At 35.9% G+C, this 22,679-nt stretch overlaps 1 protein-coding gene across 3 annotated transcripts in view; it reads left to right on the top strand.

The window, feature by feature from the left end:
* LOC107742620 (WW domain-containing oxidoreductase-like) overlaps positions 1-22,679 on the top strand; it is a 236,604-nt gene that overhangs the window by 85,641 nt on the left and 128,284 nt on the right. Inside the window, exon 8 of one of the 3 annotated variants that reach the window (XM_016555665.1) lies at positions 4,805-5,363. The exons of the other annotated variants lie outside the window; for them this stretch is intronic. Within the exon in view, the coding sequence (XP_016411151.1) occupies positions 4,805-4,906 (102 nt within the window). The 3' untranslated portion in view covers positions 4,907-5,363. Of the gene's footprint in view, positions 1-4,804; positions 5,364-22,679 lie in introns of those variants that run through there. 3 annotated transcript variants of the gene reach the window in all.

The following is a 22,679-nucleotide window of genomic DNA, read 5'->3' as shown; positions in this document are numbered from 1 at the left end:
GTCTCCTTTAGGGTTGCAAGTGGGGCAAAAAAATCTGGTAAATTTCCAGAAACTTACCAAAAATTTCCAAAATTTTCAGATAGTAAAAAAAAAAAAATCCTTGAAAGTTTCCAAAAATTCTAGAAAGTTTCTGGAAAATTGCTGGAAATTTTCCATTCCTTTTCAACCAGACACATTTAATTCAGGTCTTGGAGTATCTACTGAGCTGACGAGTTGATCCAGGTGTGTTTGATTAAGAAGAGTTCGGAAATATGTGGCGTTGGGGTGCCTCCAGAAACAGGGTTTGGAAATCTGATCTAGAACAGTGTTTCAAACCTGGTATTAAAAAAAAAAAAATCTGGTAAATTTACAGGAACTTATCAAAAGTTTACAAAAACAGGGTTGGGAAAGACTTTTAGATCAGTGGTTCTCAAGCATGTTCCTAGAGCCACCCCAACACTGAACATTTTGCATATCTCCTTTGTCTGATAAACCCATTTCAGGTTATGGAGTCTCTACTAATGAGCTAATGACCGTTTCCCGACAGTTTTCACATTGCTTTGCTTTGTCTGAACAAGCGTTTATTCCACCTCTTTGGGACTTTCCAGTCTCTTTTCATGATTTTGTCCCCTTGTTTCTAAAGAACAGCTGACAGGTGTATCTGCTGCACAAGACATGCAGCATTGAGACATCCATTATCAGTAGTGCTTAACTTCTGCCAGATTGCTTTGAACTGTTCTGGGGTCCACATGAACTTACCTCAGACCCCAGTTTTCAAGCGGACCCGGGACTACAGGTCCAGATGAACTCCAACAAATGGCCCATCAGACATTACACCACATAGGAATGCTCTTTTGCAGCCCTTCTGCAGGTAAATTGGATCCAACGTTGGAACAGTAGGTTTAGAGCAGCCGACTGTGTGAACTATGCATGTAAACAGCACAACGCCTCATCCTGCATAACTCTCTGGTTAGAACTGAACATCAGACCTTAAATAGACTTTAATCTTTAATCTAATTGAGTGATATGTTGGCTTGATGTTTCTCCATTCTCTCTCCATCTCTCTCACCTCCCCCTACATTACCTATTATGAGCCTGGAAGACAATCTGAGACCTAAAAGCACACAATCCCATTTGCTTGTATTGACATGTGTGTCTCAACTCAATCCTATTACCAGGATTATAGTCTACCAAGACACACCATTTCATTAAAATAAAGTGTGGGTCTAGAGGCATCCACACACGTACATACGCTTGCAGCTGTTTGGAGCGAGCGACTCGTTGTGCACTAGGAAACCGAGCAAATAGTTTATTGCTTGATCAGCCGATGTGGCCAGGAATGTGTCGGAATCGATAAAGGACCAATCAGAGGCAGGCAGGCAGCATTCAGGCGAGCCCAGGAGCTGTCATGTCATTCCGGTTTGACCCCCAGTCAAAGTCACACAGCGGCCCATCCATCTGAGTGCGCTGAGCTAATTCCGTGTTCATCTGAAGACCATCAGATCTAGCACATGAATGCTAGCAGAATGAGACGATGACTTCCAGTGACGTGCATTGATGATGTTTGAGAGGATTCTGTCGCTTCGATTAATTCTTCAGGGGTCTTTTATTTGCTTTGGCCAGAGATGGTTCACTATGGGCTGCATCATGTTGTTGGCCTTGCCATTTTTATTCAAAGTATAATGAAGAGATTGCAGGAAATTATATGAATAGAAGGGGAGTAGTATTAATGCAATGTCATGTTGGATTTATTGTAATGTTAATAATGCAATTACAGTCTGTAATTACAATGTAATGACAACTCTGCTTTTTTACACAAGGTCAGAATGTTCATAAGGGTCAACCATTTTACGGAAAGTTGGAAAGTCATAAATTTGGTAATTCTGTCATGACATGAATTATGCTCCATAAGAGATTAAATTTGCATGAGTGGCATGAAATTTTGTCCTCATGAATGTGTTGGAGCACACGTGCTAATGATTAGACTATGACCTCGACAATCACAATGTTTGGTTTCTTTGAAAAAATATGGCACGAACCTATTTGGTTCTCAAACCTGGCATCTTTGCAACCCCAACCCCTCTCAAAACACCCCTTTTCCCAGAATTCCCAACTGCTCCCCCTAAAATCAGGCTTCCAGATCCATATCTACCCTGATAGAGGCCTGTTGTTTGTGACATGTGGCTGATGGACTATTTTTCAAATTGATTTCAAAAATGTACGTAAGCAGTTGATCTTCCACCCTAGATTACCTATTGATTTTTAATATGAAAAGCTCATTATACAAACAGTAACTGCAACACCAAAAGCTAGCCAACCTTTGCATAAATCCTTTAATTGAATTCCCAGAGCCTGTGGTTCTACATTTTTTTAATTAAATCCATTTCTTTTCCTTTTTTCCCCCTTTCTTCTGTAAGTGTTGGTGTTTAATTTGCATGCTGTGAAGTGGGTCCTGTCCTAGATAAAGTGCCATTGATCCTTATTAAAGCACACCTCTAGGCCTGCTGAAAACCAACTGGGAAAATTAAATGTGTTCATGGTGCATACACTTATTCCCTGCATGATCGGATTAGAGAGGGAGGGAATGGGAGAGAGCGAATGAGAGTTAAAACGGAGAAAGAGGGTAGTGAATGGAGAACGGAAAATAAAACGAAGAGAAAGGGGAGACAGAATGATATTGAGGGGGGAAAAGCAGAGATGTGAAAAGATTAAGAGGGAAAAACGAAGAATTATTATTGATTTGGCAAACATTATTACATTATGTTTCTCCAACCGTCCCAAAGAGACACCGTTGGGCCTGAAATGAAATTCTGAGCCGTTTCGTCACAAATCCAGTTGTGTATAGATGGCTTTATCAAAGCTGCTATTAATATTTTTCTAATTGGCTTTTGTGTGTTGTCGGGTTACTCTCATTTGTTTGGCTCTGTGTGAATAAGTAACCACTTAATTTCGTTTGTAATGATCATCTGAACTCTTTCCAGACGGGCGTAGTCGTAATGAGAACCTGCGACCTTCGGTGACCCCTCCACTTTATTCGACACTGTTTATTAAATATCCATGATTGTGTTCACCTCATAACAAGGGAGAGTAATTGTTAATTAGAAATTGTTCGACAAAATAAGGCTGATAATATTACAGAAGATTGATGTTCCTGTTTCTTTGACATCGACATTGATCACCCATCGGTCAGATGATGACGTGTTTATAGCATGTTCCTTTCAGTACTGAAATCAACTTAGTACTGAAACAGTACTTTCAGTTATCTGCCAATGACGGACAAATTGTGAAAATTAAAGAAATACATTTAAACACTTTTATTATCAACAAAACTGCTTTTGTTTGCCAAGTCAAGCATCACTATTATTATAACTCATATTTAAATTTAGGTTTTTGAACACAGCCTTATGAGGCTTGTTTGATTTGACTGGGTGAGCAATAAAATGCATTAAAATTAGTGATTTTCATTGATTTACAGCAATAAAACAAAACAGAACTAGACACTCAGACACACTCACTCTCTCTCTCTCTCTCTCTGTCACACACACACACACACACACACACACCACACACCACACACACAAATCTAAACTAAAAAGCAAAACACAACAAACATCAAATAAATAAATAAATATTCAAATAAATAAACAAAAAAAACTAAACAAAACAGAGAAACAAAACAAACACAAGTCACATATAATTAGAAAATACAACAAAGAACAAACCAGCTGAAAACACACACACACACACACACAAAACTAAACTAAACTAAAAAGAAAGCAAAACAAACAAACAAAAAATAATTATTTAAATAAACAAAAAAAGAAACAAAACAGAAACAAAACAAAACAAAACACAGGTCATAAATAATTACAAAATGCAAACAACAAAAGAACAAACCAGCTAAAACACACACACACATAAAAAAAAAAAAAAATTTGAAAACAGGAAAACCAAAACACAAAAAAGAAAAGAAAAGAAAAGAAAACCAACATGAAACAATAGAAAATTAAACAAAACAAAGCGTAGGTCATAATACAAAACACAACTAAAAACACAGCAAAACTCAAAACAGAAGACAAAACAAAAAAATGTAGGTCATAAAATTACAAAACACAAATAACAACACAAACATGCCACAACAATACATAAAAAAAACAATACGAAAAACAAAACATGAAGCAACAAAAATAAAAATGAATAAGGAAATAAAACAAACAAACAAACAATAAATAAATAAATAAGAAACAAAAACGTGTCATAATGTTTTTATTTTTAACAAATATCTTTACATTTAAATTTATCTTTAAATACCTTAAAAGTCACAAACAAACTGGCCGGCACCGTTTTGTTTGCTCATCAAAGCCAATTTTGCTTGCGTTTGGCGCTCAGCAAGTGTTAATGTCAGATGGAGACCACACATGAACACTCGCACACCTTATGTCACATTCTCACACACGCTAGTTAATGCTGACGGTTCTTTAGCCTGGACTGAAGCAGATGGAGTTGACGGGTAGCTTTTGCTTCTGCGGGCCTGATGGCTGTTTACCGGAGTCTGTCTGTAGCGGCTGTGCTTTGCCTGCGCTGATCAGTGGCCGCAGACAGTAAGATTTATCATGTATTTGTGCTAGTTGATTGCCAACAGAGGCGGCTGTCTCCCAGCGGTGCTGTATGCAGACTGCTGCTGAATCAATAGGGATTAACCTTTGACCCATGGGCGCATGCTTATACACACACTCGCCGTCCGCACACACACCTCCATTTCATCAGTTTCACTTAAACACAGCCACTCACTCAATAACTCTCCCACTGCTAATTATTTTCAAAGCATGTAAGCAGCTCTCTGGAGGAAAAGCGGGAGGAGGTTAGGGATGATCGGGAAAGGTATCAGCTCCATACATCTGCAGATCCATGCGTCTCACATCGGTAATGACCGGCTCTTCCTGTCTGCCTGCTTGGAAACACCTCTGCACCCCGAGAGCATCAGAACTGAGGATTTCAGCTTGGATTGTGTTTTTGTTGGACTGATGCGAGCTTTGAGACTAAGATTCACTAATGTATTTGACCACGGGAACGAAAGCAGATTCATGGTTGAGGAAAGGGCCACTTCCTGTCAGATTTCTGCATGCAAGACAAACAAATGTACATGTGAACAGGAATATTGCAAGATCAGCGTGTATAACAGCTTGTACTTTGTGTATTAACAGACCATTAGCACACCCAGTGATTTTGGTTTGGTTTTTAGTTCTTGCTTGTTTTGTTTTGTGGTGGTGTTCTGTTTTGTTTGCCCACTTGAAAGCATATCTACCCTATACATATCTGACATCTTACGCATGTTTTTTTAATCTATCTATCTATCTATCTATCTATCTATCCATCCATATCTCTATCCATCCATCCATCCATCCATATCTCTATCTATCTATCTATCTATCTATCTATCTATCCATATCTCTATCCATCCGTCCATCCATCCATATCTATATCTATCTATCCATCCATATCTCTATCCATCCATCCATCCATCCATATCTCTATCTATCCATCCATATCTCTATCTATCCATCCATATCTCTATCTATCCATCCATATCTCTATCCATCCATCCATATCTCTATCCATCCATCCATCAATCCATCCATCCATATCTCTATCATCCATCCATCCATCCATATCTCTATCATCCATCCATCCATCCAGTGTTCTAGTGTTTGTTTCTTTTGTTTTTTGATTTTGTTTTTGTTTTTGCTTTTTTAAATGTATTTATTTATTTATCCAATCTGTAAACATCTGTACCCTGTGTCTATCTAACATCTCTATGCATTTCTATTTTTGGCTGCTTTTTGATTTTATTCAATTTATTTTATTTTTTATTTTGTTTTGTTATTCAACCATTGTTTTTGTTTTTATGTAGTTTAAGTTTTTTGTTTGTTTATTTTTATCTAAATAGATTTCATTTCACTCTTAGTCTTAGTTTTGCACTACAATAACTCTGACAAACACACACACACATTTATATACACGCGTTTGGCTACCGAACCCTTTTTGTTAAAAACAGTTCAGAACACTGTGAATTGTAATGCAGACAAAACACAAACATACTGTGCAGACTCTCTTCAAACAATCGGTATCAAAAATCAACTCTGCTTTTACTGACACTCTGTTTTTAAAAGCTTTAAGCTCGGTTGAATAAATATTAAAGGGTCCAAACATCAGAGGTAACAGCTCTGTTTTCCAGCTAGCTGCTCGCTTTAAAGAGCCAAATCACGTTGTAGAGCAGAATGCTTTTAATGTGCATTATCACTTTACATAATTCTCATTGTAATGGCGAGGGGACAAAGGTCACTGTAAGTGATCTAATGCTGTTTGGTCGACACACTTATTCGTGCATGAATCATTGAGCTGACCTTCGACCTCCAGAGTGCTCAAATAAGACCTGAATAAACAACCATCGAGAGAGCTGGAAATATCGAGTGCATTTTGCTGAACAGAATCAAGCTTAAACCTTCTGATATGTTAAATGTGAAGAGCATCTTTCATGCTTATCAGTGGCAGTCAGAAAATATATTTTAAAAATTGTTCATTTAGGAGTTCACATAGGACTATTTAAAAAAAAGTCACTTTAAACATTGTTCAAACATAAAAAAGAGAACTCGAAATTAACTATTCCATAAAAAGTGAATGCTGTGATAGACCAAACTCTTGTGATACACATTTTGCCTTCTCATGAATGTACTAAAATGTCTTCTTTCAAGGCATATTGTTACAGTGAAATTTGAATAATCCTAATGATTGTTTGTTTGTTTAGTTTTTTTGTTTGCCCACTTGAAAACCCTATATCTAACATATCTATGCATGTCTTTTTAATTAATTGTTTCTGTTTGGTTAGTTAGTTAGTTAATTAGTTAGTTACTGCCCACTTTGCAACATATCTATTTTATCTTAAGCTTATCTAACTTCTGGATGTTTATTTTGGCTTCTTTTTTGTACATTTGTATTTTTTTATTTAATCTAATCTAATTTAATTTGCTTTTCTCTTGTTTGTTTTACTTTTTTACTTGTTTTGCCCATTTTGAAACCTGTATACTCTGTCTAACATCTCTATGCTCTTTTTTGCCGCTGCCTTTTTAATTTATAAAAAAAATTGGCTGGTAATAACTTTTGTGATACATATTTTTGCTTCCTCATGAATCCATTAAAATACCATCTTCCAAGGCACATTGTTACAGTGACATTTAAATTATTATTATTATTAATAATAATAATAAATAAAACAATTATAATCTATTAAAACAGAATTCTATATGCAAATGACCTTTGTAAACAGCTTAAACTGTCATTCATCATCTAGGTGTTTAGATGTGTAAATGTGGGCGCTCGTATGTTAATGAGCACATTACATCATAAAAAACGTTTTTCATGAAAAGACACTACCTTTCTGTGTTCTCCAGAAAAATAATAATAATAATAAAAAACAGATCTCCATATTGTGACATATTGTGTGTAGGGCACAGCCAATACAGAGAAAGTGAAACAAATTCTCTCCGCCTCATTGGTGTTTGCCATTCCTCTTGGGTTTACACACTATATCTGCTATTGATCGTGTTTCCGTGGCTCGTTGTGACCAATCATCTGTGCAATGCATCTTACAGCGGCCACCCAACCTGCTCCACTACACCTGCTTAATGTATTCATGCATTGATTGGGCTTTACACTTAAACATGATTAGCTGCATTCATACCTATTCATGTGCTGTTCTCTTACTGTTAGACACGGGTTAAACGCACACAAACACACAGTTGCACACTATATGAATGGGGACGTTCCAAAGACTTATGTTGTTTTTCTATAGGCCTAAATGTTATGTTGTTTTCTATAGTTAATTATGATTTCTTACTAGGAGTCTGTAACTAGTTGTTCAATAACTAACTTCACTAATCAGCTATTTCATAATCATTAGTTTGTATTTATTTAGTGGTGCATATGTGTACATGTATACTGTATATCGCTAATGTAACAGCACATTACTCACAAATATTGCATTACATTTTATTGGATATGATTTATTTAATGAGAACTATTTTTTGAGAAGATAATTGTAGAGTTGTGTTTACTGGTTTCTGTCTAATTTGCTTGTAAATAATTCAACAAAGGTGCATGGTGATTATTACAGATCAATTTCAGCTTCCATTTTAATTGGTTAATTAAAAATAATTATTTGAACCAAACTTGATTTGAACCACACAAAAAACAACAACAACAACGCAACCTCTAGACTAGATTATACTTAAAACGATCGAAACAAACACAAAACACACACACAAAAAAAAAAATCTGGGAAAAAAAGAAACAAAAAAAGTAACATTAAATAAGAAAAACAAAACAAAAATAAAGAAGGAAAAACAAACGAAACCAAAATAAAGCACAACACACACACAAAAACAAACAAACAAACAAAACAGGAACAGTAAGAAAACAAAACAACAAAAATAAAACAAGAAAACTAAACAAATCAAGATAACAAAATAAGAAAATAAAAACAAAAGAAAACAAGAAAGCTAAACAAAAAGAAAAAACTAATGTTTGTCTTGTCTTGTCTTTACATAAGCTAAATGTAAACTAAACACAACAAAACAATAAATCAAATAAATAAATTGATTTTTGCATCTGCACTTGCAATTTTTAGAGAACTTTTTTTGTTTACAATTTGCATCAGTCGGTTCCTTGTTCTGAATGGCTTCTGAGATTGTGTTTGAACAGTCTTGTGTACCAGTGAATGTCTCGTATCCAAAGCCGTTTAGTATGGCTCTGCCACCATGTGTCTGTTCCCCAGTGTCTCACTCCCCAGTGTCTCACTTCAGTTCTTTCTGTAAACTGAGCTTGACTGTGTGCGCAGGTTTTGCTGCACGTGGCCAGTCTTCAGTTCTCCCCGTCTCCATGAGAAATGGCTCTTTCAGGGACAGAGGTCATTAATATTTTGTGTTGTGGATCTTTGAGGATGTATCAGATAAAGTGGTAAAGAAAAGCTTTTATTGGACATGAACAGGCCACTCCATGTCCATACATTACGCTCGGATTGGATCGGAAATTAATGATCTGGGAATGTCATTGATGTTTCTGGTATTGAACAAACAAAATGTTCTTTTGAAGCTTCGCGTGAGTGATCTCTCCAGAGAGAGAGAGAGAGAGCACTTTCAGGAATCCTTTATTCACAAATACAGAAGAACATTACCTAGTCCAAAGTCAATTAAAAACAGTGTAAGCTGCTTATTTCATTAATTATTTAAAAAGCTCTCTTTTGTGAGAAAAAAAATCAGTGTATGTATTTATTGTTTTGTTTTGTTTCATTTCGTTTTGTTTCATTTCGTTTTGTTTTGTTTCGTTTTGTTTTGTTGTGTTTAGTTGTGTTTTGTTTTGTTTTGTTGTTTCGTTGTGTTTTGTTTTGTTGTTTTTCATTGTGTTTTGTTTTGTTGAGTGATCTCTCCAGAGAGAGAGAGAGAGAGCACTTTCAGGAATCCTTTATTCCCAAATACAGAAGAACATTACCTAGTCCAAAGTCAATTAAAAACAGTGTAAGCTGCTTATTTCATTAATTATTTAAAAAGCTCTCTTTTGTGAGAAAAAAAATCAGTGTATGTATTTATTGTTTTGTTTTGTTTTGTTTCATTTCGTTTGTTTCATTTCGTTTTGTTTTGTTTCGTTTTGTTTTGTTGTGTTTTGTTGTGTTTTGTTTTGTTTTGTTGTGTTTCGTTGTGTTTTGTTTTGTTGTTTTTCATTGTGTTTTGTTTTGTTGTGTTTAGTTTTGTTGTTTCTCGTTGTGTTTTGTTTTGTTTTGTTGTGTTTCGTTGTGTTTTGTTTCGTTGTGTTTTTCGTTGTGTTTTGTTTTGTTTTGTTGTGTTTCATTGTGTTTTGTTGTGTTTTGTTTTGTTGTGTTTTGTTTTGCAGCCATTACTTCAGTCTCCAGTATCACATGATCCTAGAATCCAGAAATCATCTTAAGCTGATTTGCTGCTCATTTTTTGTTGTTGTTGTTTTTAATTGTTACTGGTGCTCAATTATTATTAATGGTTCTTATTATTAACACCTTAATACTTTTGTGGAAACCTTGATATATATTTGTATTGTATTACAAGATTCCTTGATGATCAGCTTTTATTTAAACAGAAATATTTTGTAAAATAATAAATACCTTTACTGTCACTTTTAATCAATTAAATGTGTCCTTGTTGAATAAAAGTACTTTCTTTCTTTCTTTCTTTCTTTCCTTCCTTCCTTTCTTACCCCAAACTTTAAAATAGTACTTTATAACATTAACCAGCAAAAACGTTCAAAACCGATAATAAACACATATTTTTGTGAGCAGAAAGTCAGCATATTACGGTACAAGGATTTCTGAAGGAACATGTGACATTGAAAATTCAGCTTTGCATCACTGGAATAAAAGTTTCAAATATATTAAAGTAGTAAATTGTTATTTTAAATTGTACTAATGTTTCACAGTATTACTGTTTTTACTGTATTTTGAATTTAATAACAACAGCCTCGATGAGCAGAAGAGACTTCTTTCAAAAACATAAAGAAAAAAAATCATAATTATTCTAAACGTTTTACCAGTAGTGTGATTGGAATCAGTTGAATTTGAAATGACTTTTGAATTCCTCCATAAACCGTTTAAACTATTAGCAGAACTTTTAAAAGCAAATCTTCTCTCTGGCTGCAGAGATCAAAGCCATCATAGTTTGACTTTTGAGATTTTAGGCAAGTTGTTTAATTGAAGGGAAAAGATGAGCACTAGATGTTCTTTGATGCCGAATCCAGCGCTGCGCTCGGTACATTTCATGTGATTTTTTCTGCACGATTTCTCTCCCGCTATTTAAGGATAGCGAGCGGCGGAGTGTGAGTTTAGATGGTGACTGATGCCCCTCTCTCTAATGCAATAGCTGTGGGCTGCCGGGAGGTCAGTGCTTTCTCAAGGTGAAGGCGCGCGAGGGGTCATTTCCAGCGAGAGTTCGGGCCCTCCGTCTCCTGGGGTTCAAGCAGATGCACCCCCGCCCCCCTCGCCGCGCCCATGTGTCTGTGTGGCGGCCCGCGGTCAGATGGCACGGGCCGGCCATGATTCAGGGCAGGGTCGTGCCAAACACCCGCATGCGTCTGAGCAATCGTGCCAGGAAGGATGCCAACATCTCCAGAGGGAGAGAGTGAAATCATCAAAGCAGAATATACACACAAACACTTTCATTTTTTACACTTCTTATTTTCTAGAGGCTTTTGATGGCCAAATATATTTCATTTGCACATTTCAGGCTTTCTTTCTTATCTAAAAATGCATTTTTATTTGGAGAGCAATAGGTGTCTGTGATTTTTATTTATTTTTTTTACTCTCTTTTTATTGATTGTTTGGAACATGAGTATTATTTATATTTAAATATGTTTGATAATTGCATCAAGGCACTCAAATAAGAAAACATGCATGAACTTAGTGCCGGTTTTGAACAGTAGGGGGCATGATGGGTTAACTGAAGCCCTGTCAACACACAACGCTGTCCTAAAAAGAAATATGAACCAGAAAATAGCTAAAATATGTTTGAAATATTCTTAATTGTTTAGTGCTTATTTTTAAGTAAGATATTATAACAATTAATTGATAAAATAATAAATACATATTTTTTTAAAAAGTAACCTTTTCTTGTAATAAATGGTTAAAATCTCATGTTTCCAGAAGTTTTATATATTTTTGTTTTTCCCTTCATACAGTCCTCCAAAGATTTTGGTTCAGGCTACTTACTGACGCTTCAATGCTTCCTCATTAAATCCACCATTCGGTTATAGTTTGTGGTTCTTTCTGCTGTGGATAAACTGGACGTGAGGCTCTCTTTAGAGAGCGAGTGAGACGCATTTATTCACACCTGCGCCTGTGACTTGAGAAACCATTAAAAATACAGAGAAAGACATTAAAGACTGATCTGAATCTCACTGCATCAAAATATCTAATTGAGAGACACTTATTCAAAGGAAAAAGCTAAAATAATAGGTTACTGTTGAAAGTGGAGACAAAGGGTGAATTCCAAACAGCGTTTGTGTGCCCTTGAAGGGCACTGCGGGAAGGAGACGCTTTTCTAGTGCTTGTGAATGGAAGCGAGCCGCTGAATGCCTTCATGAAGGGCTCTTCCTAAGGCAGACGTGTGCACACTGGTCAGTTCAAGACAGTCATTTTGCCGTCTATGATAACAGGATCCTGAGTGGCCCGTCCTCGCTGTTCAGATGTTCAGAAGTAATTTCTTCTTGCTTGGGATTTTAAACCCTAAAGAGAGTGCAGTACTTCAGAGTGATGGCCATAGTTACTGTGATGGACTACACCAGTGTTACTCTGCTACCATACTAAAACTCACATCTCTGCTTAAATGATGCAAAAATGGCTGAGAAATATGAATTGATTTTGTTCATTTGTTTTATCGTTTTGTTTATAATATTTATCCTCTGAATTTTTATTTGGTGTTAAATATTTATTTTTTTATTTACTTTGGTGCATAATCGATTTTAATGAGATATTTATGTTCATATAATTCATTTCATTATATGTTTTTATTTATTTATTTATCGTAGTTAGTACAGAATATATACAGCCCTTTTTCAGGAAACCTGTTTGATAACAGTTATTTTTGCGATTCCAGTTCGTCATACTTCTGACACATTTCAACCATAAATGAATGACCCGTCCTCGCTGTTCAGATGTTCAGAAGTAATTTCTTCTTGCTTGGGATTTTAAACCCTAAAGAGAGTGCAGTACTTCAGAGTGATGGCCATAGTTACTGTGATGGACTACACCAGTGTTACTCTGCTACCATACTAAAACTCACATCTCTGCTTAAATGATGCAAAAATGGCTGAGAAATATGAATTGATTTTGTTCATTTGTTTTATCGTTTTGTTTATAATATTTATCCTCTGAATTTTTATTTGGTGTTAAATATTTATTTTTTTATTTACTTTGGTGCATAATCGATTTTAATGAGATATTTATGTTCATATAATTCATTTCATTATATGTTTTTATTTATTTATTTATCGTAGTTAGTACAGAATATATACAGCCCTTTTTCAGGAAACCTGTTTGATAACAGTTATTTTTGCGATTCCAGTTCCAGTTCCAGTTCCATACTTCTGACACATTTCAACCATAAATGAATGATCTGGTCTGTGTTTACACTCATTGGATGCATATTGGATGAAGTGTGTGCCGATACAGTAATGCCAGTGCATCTGTTCTGATAATGGCAGCCTGTAGTCATAATAGTGTGTGCAGAAATGGACACATTATGGCTCATAGATCAGCAATGAAGGGAAATCTATTTGTCTTCCCTGTCTTTTCACCTTTATTTGTCTATGTCTGTTTTCACTACTGCATCCTCCTCATCCTATGTTTAGGGTAGTAACTACAACTGATTCCATAAATACAATACAAAAAAAGTCACATTTGTCAACACGTTTTTTTTTATTTTATAGACTAAACTAAATTTTTGAGATTTGTTTTCTATAAGTATTTTCCTAAATGTATGTATTTATGTATTTATTTATTTATTACTTCCTCCTTCTAGAGACAAAATTTCAGAAATGATCTAAATTAAATAGACAAAATCTGTAAACAGAGAAAAAAAAAAGATCTGTTTCTGTTGGACACAGACGAGAAGTTCAGGATCTCTGCTTGAAACAGTTTATTTAACATATATAATTGCACTCACAGCTGAAAAACAGCAACACCCTGGGATTTGTTCTTCTTTTGCTTAGAAAAAAATAATTGGACACCATTTTGTGTATTCATGGAAGGTGCCTGCTATACACACACACATATGCACACGTTTCACGCAATCGCACTTGTGACGTCCACCTATATTCCTTGTTATTCTAGTTTAGTGCAGCTATCGGGCAGGCTTTGCCAATGAAGTTTATTGTACGGTGCTAAGTGTCAATATCCTCTGCACCCATGGTCTAGGGTGGTGGTAATTAAAATGCCACAGAGGGAGCGGGGCACGCATGAAAATTTGATGGCAAATTGATTTCAAGTTCGTCTTGAAATTTGTCCTCAGCTGGAACCGATACTAAAGACGGCTTTTTGTCAGCTGAGACAGGTACTGATGACTGAATGATAGAAACGTGAGAACTGGCAGCAGATAGAATATCCATATTTGATTGCATTGCGTTTAATGTTTGAGAACTTTATTTTGGTTTCATGTTAAAGTGGTCATTTGTCTGTAAGGAACAGTAAGTGATGGAGGAACAAGAGAGGGAAGTGTCACAAACCGTAAGGCCACATCCCAGCCAGCATGGCTATTTTTGCTTGAGAAAGTGTTAATTTAACACTGAAGTAGGTAGCTACCTACCATGCTAGGTAGCGTGCTTTGTGTGATGTTCAATTACACAAAGTGTGTGTGCTTCTCTGTGTGCCTGTGATGTTTGGTCAGGTCTCATTTTCCCCAGACGTCTCTTTTAATGTCTTTGTTTTCTTTTTACTTTCACAGATAATCCTACTTTAGTAGCACACCGCTGTGTGCAGTATGGCAGCTAAGCAGAAAACGTAATCCTCTACTCAGGTATTGATAGTTTAGATTGACTCCTGCTGGCTTTCATAAAGACTGATGAGACCTTTTACTGCCAAAAGAGCAGGAAATTGCAAGAAAAAGACAGAAGATGATGTAATGGATATTGGAGACAGTAGACAAAACAAAAGAGGGATAAACAAACAAAACAAAGCAAAAGGAACAAACAAATTAAACTCAACAAAAAAAGACAAAACAAACAAACCAAAAGAAAAACAAAACTGTCAAAGATCAAACAAACAAAACAAAGTGGGCGAAAGAACAAACAAATGATTGGAATAAAAAAATAAAAAAAAAATGAAAGTGAACAAAGAGGTAAAAAGTGATAGAACAAAACATAAATTAAAGCTGCAAGCAGCGATGAAAGGGCCCTCGCACCCGGGCTCACCGCCACCCGGTAGCTTTAGGAAAACAGCGAACAGCGGGTCGAAGTCATTTATATGTGCCAAATGTCCTGCTGCCAGCTGGTGGCGCTATGATTATAAATTAATGTTGGCCTTGAGACATGTTCAGGCCAGGAATCTTATCAAACATGTGATGTTTGGGGTAGATCGGACATTGCATGTTTAAGTTAGTGTGAAACAAGTCATTTCCTTTTGGCAGCAGGTGGCGCTATAATTTTAACTGAATATTGGCCTTTAGATGTGTTCAGGCCAGGACTCGAAAACGTGTGAAGTTTGGGGCAGATCGGACATTGTATGCATGAGTTACAACAACTTCCTGTTTCATGGCATTAATGGCATGCTTTAGCACTTATCTAAGTGTTGCTAGCATGTTTGAGCATATTTCTAACATGTTCAGCACACAATGGCATATTTTACTGTGTTGCTAATAGTGCATCACAGTGTTAAACATGTCACTTCCTATTGACAGCAGGTGGCGCTGTGACTATAACTGAATTTTGGCATGTAGATGTGTTCAGGCCAGGACTCTCATCAAACATGTTAAGTTTCGGGCAGATTAGACGCTGCATGCCTGAGTTACATCAACGTCCTGTTTCTCTGCATTAATTGCATGCTTTAACACTTAGCTAAATGTTGCTAGCTTGTTTTAGTATGTTTCTAGCATGTTGCCAGCCTATTTAACACTTGCTGATGCTTTTTAATATGTTCCTAGGAGTCCATAACAGTGTAACCCTCACCAAATTGGAAGATGATCCGATTAAAACTGTAGGAGGAGTTCGTTAAAGTATGAGGCCTGAAATTTTACAGGTGGCGCTATCGAGCCATTTTGCCACACCCACTTCTGAAACCCATATCAGATGTAAATTTTTGCCAGTTTTGACACGTGTGCAAAGTTTCATGAGTTTTGGAGCATGTTTAGGCCCTCAAAAATGTGATTCACTTTGGAGAAGAAGAAGAAGAAATGGAGCAATTCCAATAGGGTCCTCACACCATCGGCGCTCTGGCCCTAATGAAACAAAGTGAGCAGAAGAATAAACAAATGAGTGAAATTTAATGAAAGACTGAAAAATAAAAAAATGAGTGTGAACAAAAACAGAGTGAAAGAAAAAACAAACAAATCAAAGCACCTGAAAGAAAAAGCATGAGTTTGAAAGCAGAAAATGAAAGTGAACAAAAAGAAAAACAAAAGAGTGAATGAACAAACAAACAAAAACAAGCAGGCAAAAGAGCAAACAATTGACTGAAATTTAATGAAAAAGACTGAAAAAAAAACAAACAAAATGAAAGTGAACAAGGAAATAAAGAAATTGACAATGAAACAAAACAGAAGTTGGAATGAATGAAAGTATAACGTGCTAAAAAAACAAGCTAATGAAAGAAAAGCAATTAAATGAAAGAATGAACAAACTATTGGAAGTGTGTAGGAACACGAAATAAGCAAAAAACAAACAAAAAATCATAGTGAACAAAGAGAAAAACAAAGGAGTGAAAGATCAAACAAACAAAAAGCAGGTGAAAGAACAAACAAATGATCATAATTTAATGAAGAAAACTTAAAAACAAAAATGAAAGTGAACAAAGAGAAAAAAAAACAAAAGTGGAAGAACAACAACAAACAAAACAGCAAGTAAAAGAACAATAAAATGAGTGAAATTTAAAGAAACTGAACAACAAAACAAATGAAAGTGAACAAAGACAAAAAAGATAGTCCAACAAACAAGCAAAGCAAACGAAAAAACAAATGAGTTAAATTGCATGAACAAGACTAGAAAATAAAACAAGCAAAGCAAAGAAAGTAAACAAAAAGAAAAAAGAGCAATATAACAAACAAAAACAAGCAGACAAAATAAGCTAATGACTGAGAAGTAATGAAAAAATGTAAAAGCAAACAAAATAAAAGTGAACAAGGACAATGAAACAAAAGTTCAATGAATAAAAGAATAAAGTGTTAACAAACAACCTAATGAAAGAAAAGCAATTAAAGGAAAGAATGAACAAACTATTGCAAGAGTGAAAGAACATGAAATAACAAGCAAAAGACAAAAAGAAGGACAATGAAACAAAGACAGAAACAAGGACAGACACAATAGAACAGAGAAACAAAAATGTTAGATGCAATGAAAGAAAGATAAGTAGATAGGCCGAAAGAAAGGCGAAAGAATAAACATATCAAAGCAGGAAATACAGTACAGTGCCGTGACCTCAAACAGAATGTCACACCTCATTAATTTAATCTACTAAACTCATTACGCAAACGACACAACTGTATTACACGTTACGTTTCTAGAAGCCCACACACATCTCCCTCTCTCTCTTTCGCGTCTCTCTCGTTTCCCTCCCCTCTCCTCTAGAGCAATATTCTCCTTCTGTTGCTCTTATTTATGTAAACTTGTTAATAAAAGCGCTTTTTTAGGGCGCAATGAATGGAAATGAAAACATCCTTCCCGCTCTAGCAGCCAGGGCGGCCTTGGCGCGGATGGCTGGCGCGCCTCAATTTAACGTAAAACACAAAACAATTTGAAATTACAATGGGGAGAGATTAAGGGGAGATTAAATCGGAGGGAGAGGCGCTTGATGGCAGGCCGAGATAGTGCATATTCATTATGACAGCATCGGGAGGACGACTAGGAGGAGGAGGAGGAGAACGGGCTCGGCGGGCGGAAAGCAGATGGCATTGTAATTTAACGGGGATGTTTCCGAACATGGGAACAACTCCACACGTCAGGAGTGAAGGATGCCCGCCGTTTGAAAAGAAATCAATCGCGAAACAGATCGGAGCCGTCGTGCATACAATAATTGAATATTAGGCGAGGTCGGAGAGGAAGAGCGCGGTCCGGGCGAGGAGTGGTCAGTGGGCGACCCGTGCGCCCATGAAATATCAGTGTCCTATGATTGATTAGTGCACCCTTGATGTGTGTTTGTTAGCGAGTGTCCAGCTCCTATCCCGCACCATTAGACACATCAGCTTTGTCTTAGCTGCATGACATAATCAATAATTACAACTGTTAATCAATGTGATTTTAAATAAGCATCGACCATGTTCGCAAGGTTACCCAGGTCCACTGCTTAACATTAAGCCCAAAACGAGGAGAAACCGGGTTGGCTAGAGGGAATTCTCCCCCCCAGTCTGTGATAAAGTAATTCCTTTCCCTTTTTTATCTGATTGCGTTTCAAATCGTTTTATTTTACAAGCTTGAATTTATAAAAGACAACCCAAAGTTAATTCCGTTAGGGCGCAAAGTAGCATATTGTCACATGTCGTCTGTGTGTAAATGCGAACGCCGTCAAAGACTGCAGATTAGTGGATCTGATTTACCGCTGGTCTCGCGTTTGGGTCTTGGAGCCCCTCGCTGCATTTGTCTCGATTTCCTAATGGTGTTTCAACAGCCTCTCCTTAAGAGCTACTTTTTCATTTTAATGGTTACACGAGCACCCGTTCCCTAAAACGCTCTGCGCTGGGCTTTTAGCTCGCCGACACAACCCGAGCAAGCTTCAAAAAGTGAAAAACGCAGTGAGAACGCTGGTAGGAAATTTAGTTTGGGCAAAGGTCCAGATGGACGTTTCACATATTCTGATCTTCTTCTTCTTTTTAAATTCTGTATAATGTATATATTTAACTTGCTGTGAAACCGAGAGTACTAGACATGCATTGGAAGCTGAAAGAATGACCAGATTTGCCAGTTTATTTTAATAAATAGGCATGCAAGGAAACAAAACAGAATTTTTTTGTTTTTTTTTAAAAAAAGATTTAAAAAAATGACAAGAGATTACAAGCAAATACGGTAACAAAAATAATGGAAAACAAAACAAAGACCAAATGAAGAACAAAACTAAAGTGCAAACAAAAATGAGTGACTGAACTGAATGAAAAACGACTAAGAAAACAAAAACAAACAAGCAAAAAATCAAAGTGAACAAAGAGAACAAAACCAAAAGATTGAAAGAACAAACAAAGATGATTAAGCAAGAGAACAAATGACTGAAGAAAGAATAAAGTGGTCAAAGAATAAAAGAACAAAAAACAGGGCAGAACAAAGAGATGAAAGTGAAAACTAATTACAAAACATAAAAAACAACAAACAGAGTGACTGAACTGAATGAAAAACGACTAAGAAAACAAAAACAAACAAGCAAAAAATCAAAGTGAACAAAGAGAACAAAACCAAAAGATTGAAAGAACAAACAAAGATGATTAAGCAAGAGAACAAATGACTGAAGAAAGAATAAAGTGGTCAAAGAATAAAAGAACAAAAAACAGGGCAGAACAAAGAGATGAAAGTGAAAACGAATTACAAAACATAAAAAACAACAAACAAACAAAACAAAACCGAATTAAAACAAACAAAAAAAAGAGTGAAGGAATTAAAAATATCATTTTGCTGGTTCATACAAAAATGAACCAGCAAAATGATGAAATGGAAGGCACAACAGAACATAATGGCAAAGACAGAACAAACGAAATCAGTGAGAAAATTAACGAGAAAGAATGAGGGTAACAAAAACAGATGAAAAACGAAACAAAAAGACAATAGACAGAAACAAATGACTGACCAAAGGCAAATGAATGAAATAGAAACAAAAGAAACTGACAAAAATTTATAAAATAATGCCAGGCAGGACAGAAAAACACAAAGATGAAATGCATAACAAAACAAAGATTAAACAGAAGAATAAACAAAGGCAAACGAAACATAAAACAGAATGAAAGAACATAAGGCATGGAAGACAAACTAAATACAGATCGAAACAGAAATATGGAGTATAAAAGAAGGAGAGACGAACAAAACTAAAGATGATAGAACATTAAATAAGTAAAATATAACACACACTATCAATTATGTCAACAAAACAAATGAAATGATCAGAGCACCAAATACAGGACAGTTCTATGAATGATGGGCTTGAAAATTCTTCTAACATCTGCAAAGCTAAGATCTGTCCATCTTTGGAGGGCTTGAACATGACCGCAGGTTGTGGTTTTTCCCTGACAGTTGTTTCTGTAGTCTCCATCCTAACCTTGAGCGAATCCCTGGACCTCCTTTGCACAAACTGCTTTGTTTACAGCACTAAAGACAGAGACGGAGGGGAAATTACATCAGAATAAATGACTATGCAATCACAGTGAGATCAGTCAAGGGTCGGTTTGTGATTATGATATGATTATACTGGGGACATGCATAAATCTCAGCTGTGTTTATGACATGTGTAGTTTTATACAGATTAAGCCTCAATCCAAACGTCATTGTTTAAGCGTTGTTATTGGACATGTCTGGTTTGGAGACTGCCGTGAGAATGCAGTGGAATTCAAATGCACGTTTGTGTGGTTGTGTCCTTGGGGCGCGGCAAATCTCGCTCTCCCTGTGACGTGTGTGAAAGCTAATGAGGAAACGTTTTAATTCATTAAATGCCAATGTTTACTGACAAACACTTGCCACCAATCAAGAGTGCTGTCACCGATTTAAGATGTTTCTTTTGAATTCAGAATTCTAGTTCTTAAAATATAATCATGAAATGAAATATAATGTAATAAATTGTAAAATAAAAAAAAAACTAGTGCTGTCAATACTGTGTATATTTATTATGTACATATAAATACACACACATGCATATGTTTAAGAAAAATGTTATATTTGTATATTAAATATATTTATATATAATATCAATTATATAAATATAAACTTGTAAATACATGTACATATTTTTCAAAATATAGACTGTATGAGTGTGTATTTATATATACATAATAAATAAACACAGCACACAGACATATATTATGTGAACAAAAACTTTTATTTTGGATGCGATTAATCGTTTGACAGCACTAAAAAAAAAACAATTAAAAGAGTAACATTTAAATTAAAGATAAAAATGTATAAAAACATATACCCTTGTATATTGTTAATAATAGACTAATAGAATATTAAGTGACACTAAACACATGATGTGCCTTGAAGTTCATTCATTCATTAAATTAATATTTTTAATATTATTATTTTTTGACAGAAAAACAATTGCCCATTGTGGTAACACACTCTTGCATAGCTGAATATTTTTCCCCCTGCATTGACTGAAAGAAACGGTATATAAAACTCGAAATTATGGAGATTTTAAGCACTTCACAAAATTGCATAAAAAAAAAAACAAAACAAAAAAAACTAATAACATTTACATTAAAAACTTGCCAAAATTAACAGCCATTTTTGGCTCAGTTTCCAGGCAAGCTTTCTAAATCTCTTACACAAAATAAATTCTCTCATATGCTTGTTAAACTTTCCTGTTAAAATACATCTCTGCTTTAAAATCCCACATATGCCTTATGTTTTACCCCGTCCTCCGGTGGTATTGAAATTCCTGGTGGCCGCCCATTTCCTCCCCTTCCTAATCTGTTCATCAGAGCTTTTGGTTAAATCATGATGCATAGTCTGGGGCTGTACAGAGGGGCCCCATTAGTCATGGTGCGGCCCTTCGACGTATCCGCTTTTTATCCATCTCTTAAATCAGTCTGTGCGGCTATTGGCAGCAGGCTGGGCAGCCTCCAAGAGCCCTGATTGAAGTGGCATTGTTTGGGAGACATGGAGCGCTCAATCAATATTCAGTCTTACTAAATTACAGTTTGCATGAAAAATGAGGCCCTCCCCCTTTGAAGGGGCCAGAGATTCGGGAGATGTGCCCAGGAAGTGTTTCATCAACGCTCCTCACCTCCGGTGCAGACAGATGAAATCCACGTTTCTAGAACTTTTAAGAGTGGTGTGATAAATTCACTGCTTAATGTGATGTTGTGTGTGTGTGTGTGTGTGTGTGTGTGCTAATGATAGACTGACATATCAACTAGGCTGTTAAATTGCCTGACATTTGACCATTTTGAATGGTATTACATTTTTTTAGTGGATTTTGAGTAAATATCAAAATAATATCCATTTTATACTCCTTTTTTCTATATTTTGGCATAGGTTTTACGTTTAAACTGAGCAAATGAAAACCGTGTGAAGCCAAACAAAACAGCAAAACAAAAAAGAGCAAAACCAAACAAAACAGAGCAAAACTAAATAGATTAACAAAATAAAACAAAAAGAGCAAAGCAAAACAGAGCAGTGCAAAACAAATCAAAGCAAAACAGAAGAAAACAAAACAGAGCAAAACAAAACAGAGCAAAGCAGAGTAAAACAAAAACAGAGCAAAGCAAAATAAAAAAAAACAAACAAAGCAAAACAGCAAAGTAAAACATTAGTTAGATCTTGTAAAATTACCACTAAAGTTGGAGTTTTATTGCTTTGTTGTGGTTTGTATTTCCTTATTCACACTTGATTCTTACAATGCATTAATTAACATTTGCTTTGCTTCCATTTTCCATGAGGTGAACACTTCTACATAATGATTGATTGCGTCACTTTAAAATCATAACGCTTCATCTCCAGTGTCCCGCCACCTGTGCTTGCTCCTCAAGACACCACGGAGACCCAGACCCTTAAACTCCCACCTTTCACTCTTCACCTTTCACCTTTAACCCAACTTGACAGGTTCAGCCTCTCAGCTGGTCTGGAGCTTGGTCATTTTCTGCCGAGACGGGTGAAGAGGGTTTCTGTTAGTCGCTATCACTGTTGGATCACATCTCCTCCAGGCTGCGGTTGTCTCCTAACCCCACTCTATTAATCATCTCTCTCTTATTCACCCCCTCTGTTCATTTAACACTCCTTCATGGTACCAA

Source organism: Sinocyclocheilus rhinocerous, unplaced genomic scaffold (genome assembly GCF_001515625.1).
Source record: "Sinocyclocheilus rhinocerous isolate Xijiao unplaced genomic scaffold, SAMN03320098_v1.1 scaffold1398, whole genome shotgun sequence".
In the NCBI taxonomy this organism is placed as follows: domain Eukaryota; kingdom Metazoa; phylum Chordata; class Actinopteri; order Cypriniformes; family Cyprinidae; genus Sinocyclocheilus; species Sinocyclocheilus rhinocerous.
This window is presented reverse-complemented; position numbering and strand designations above follow the sequence as displayed.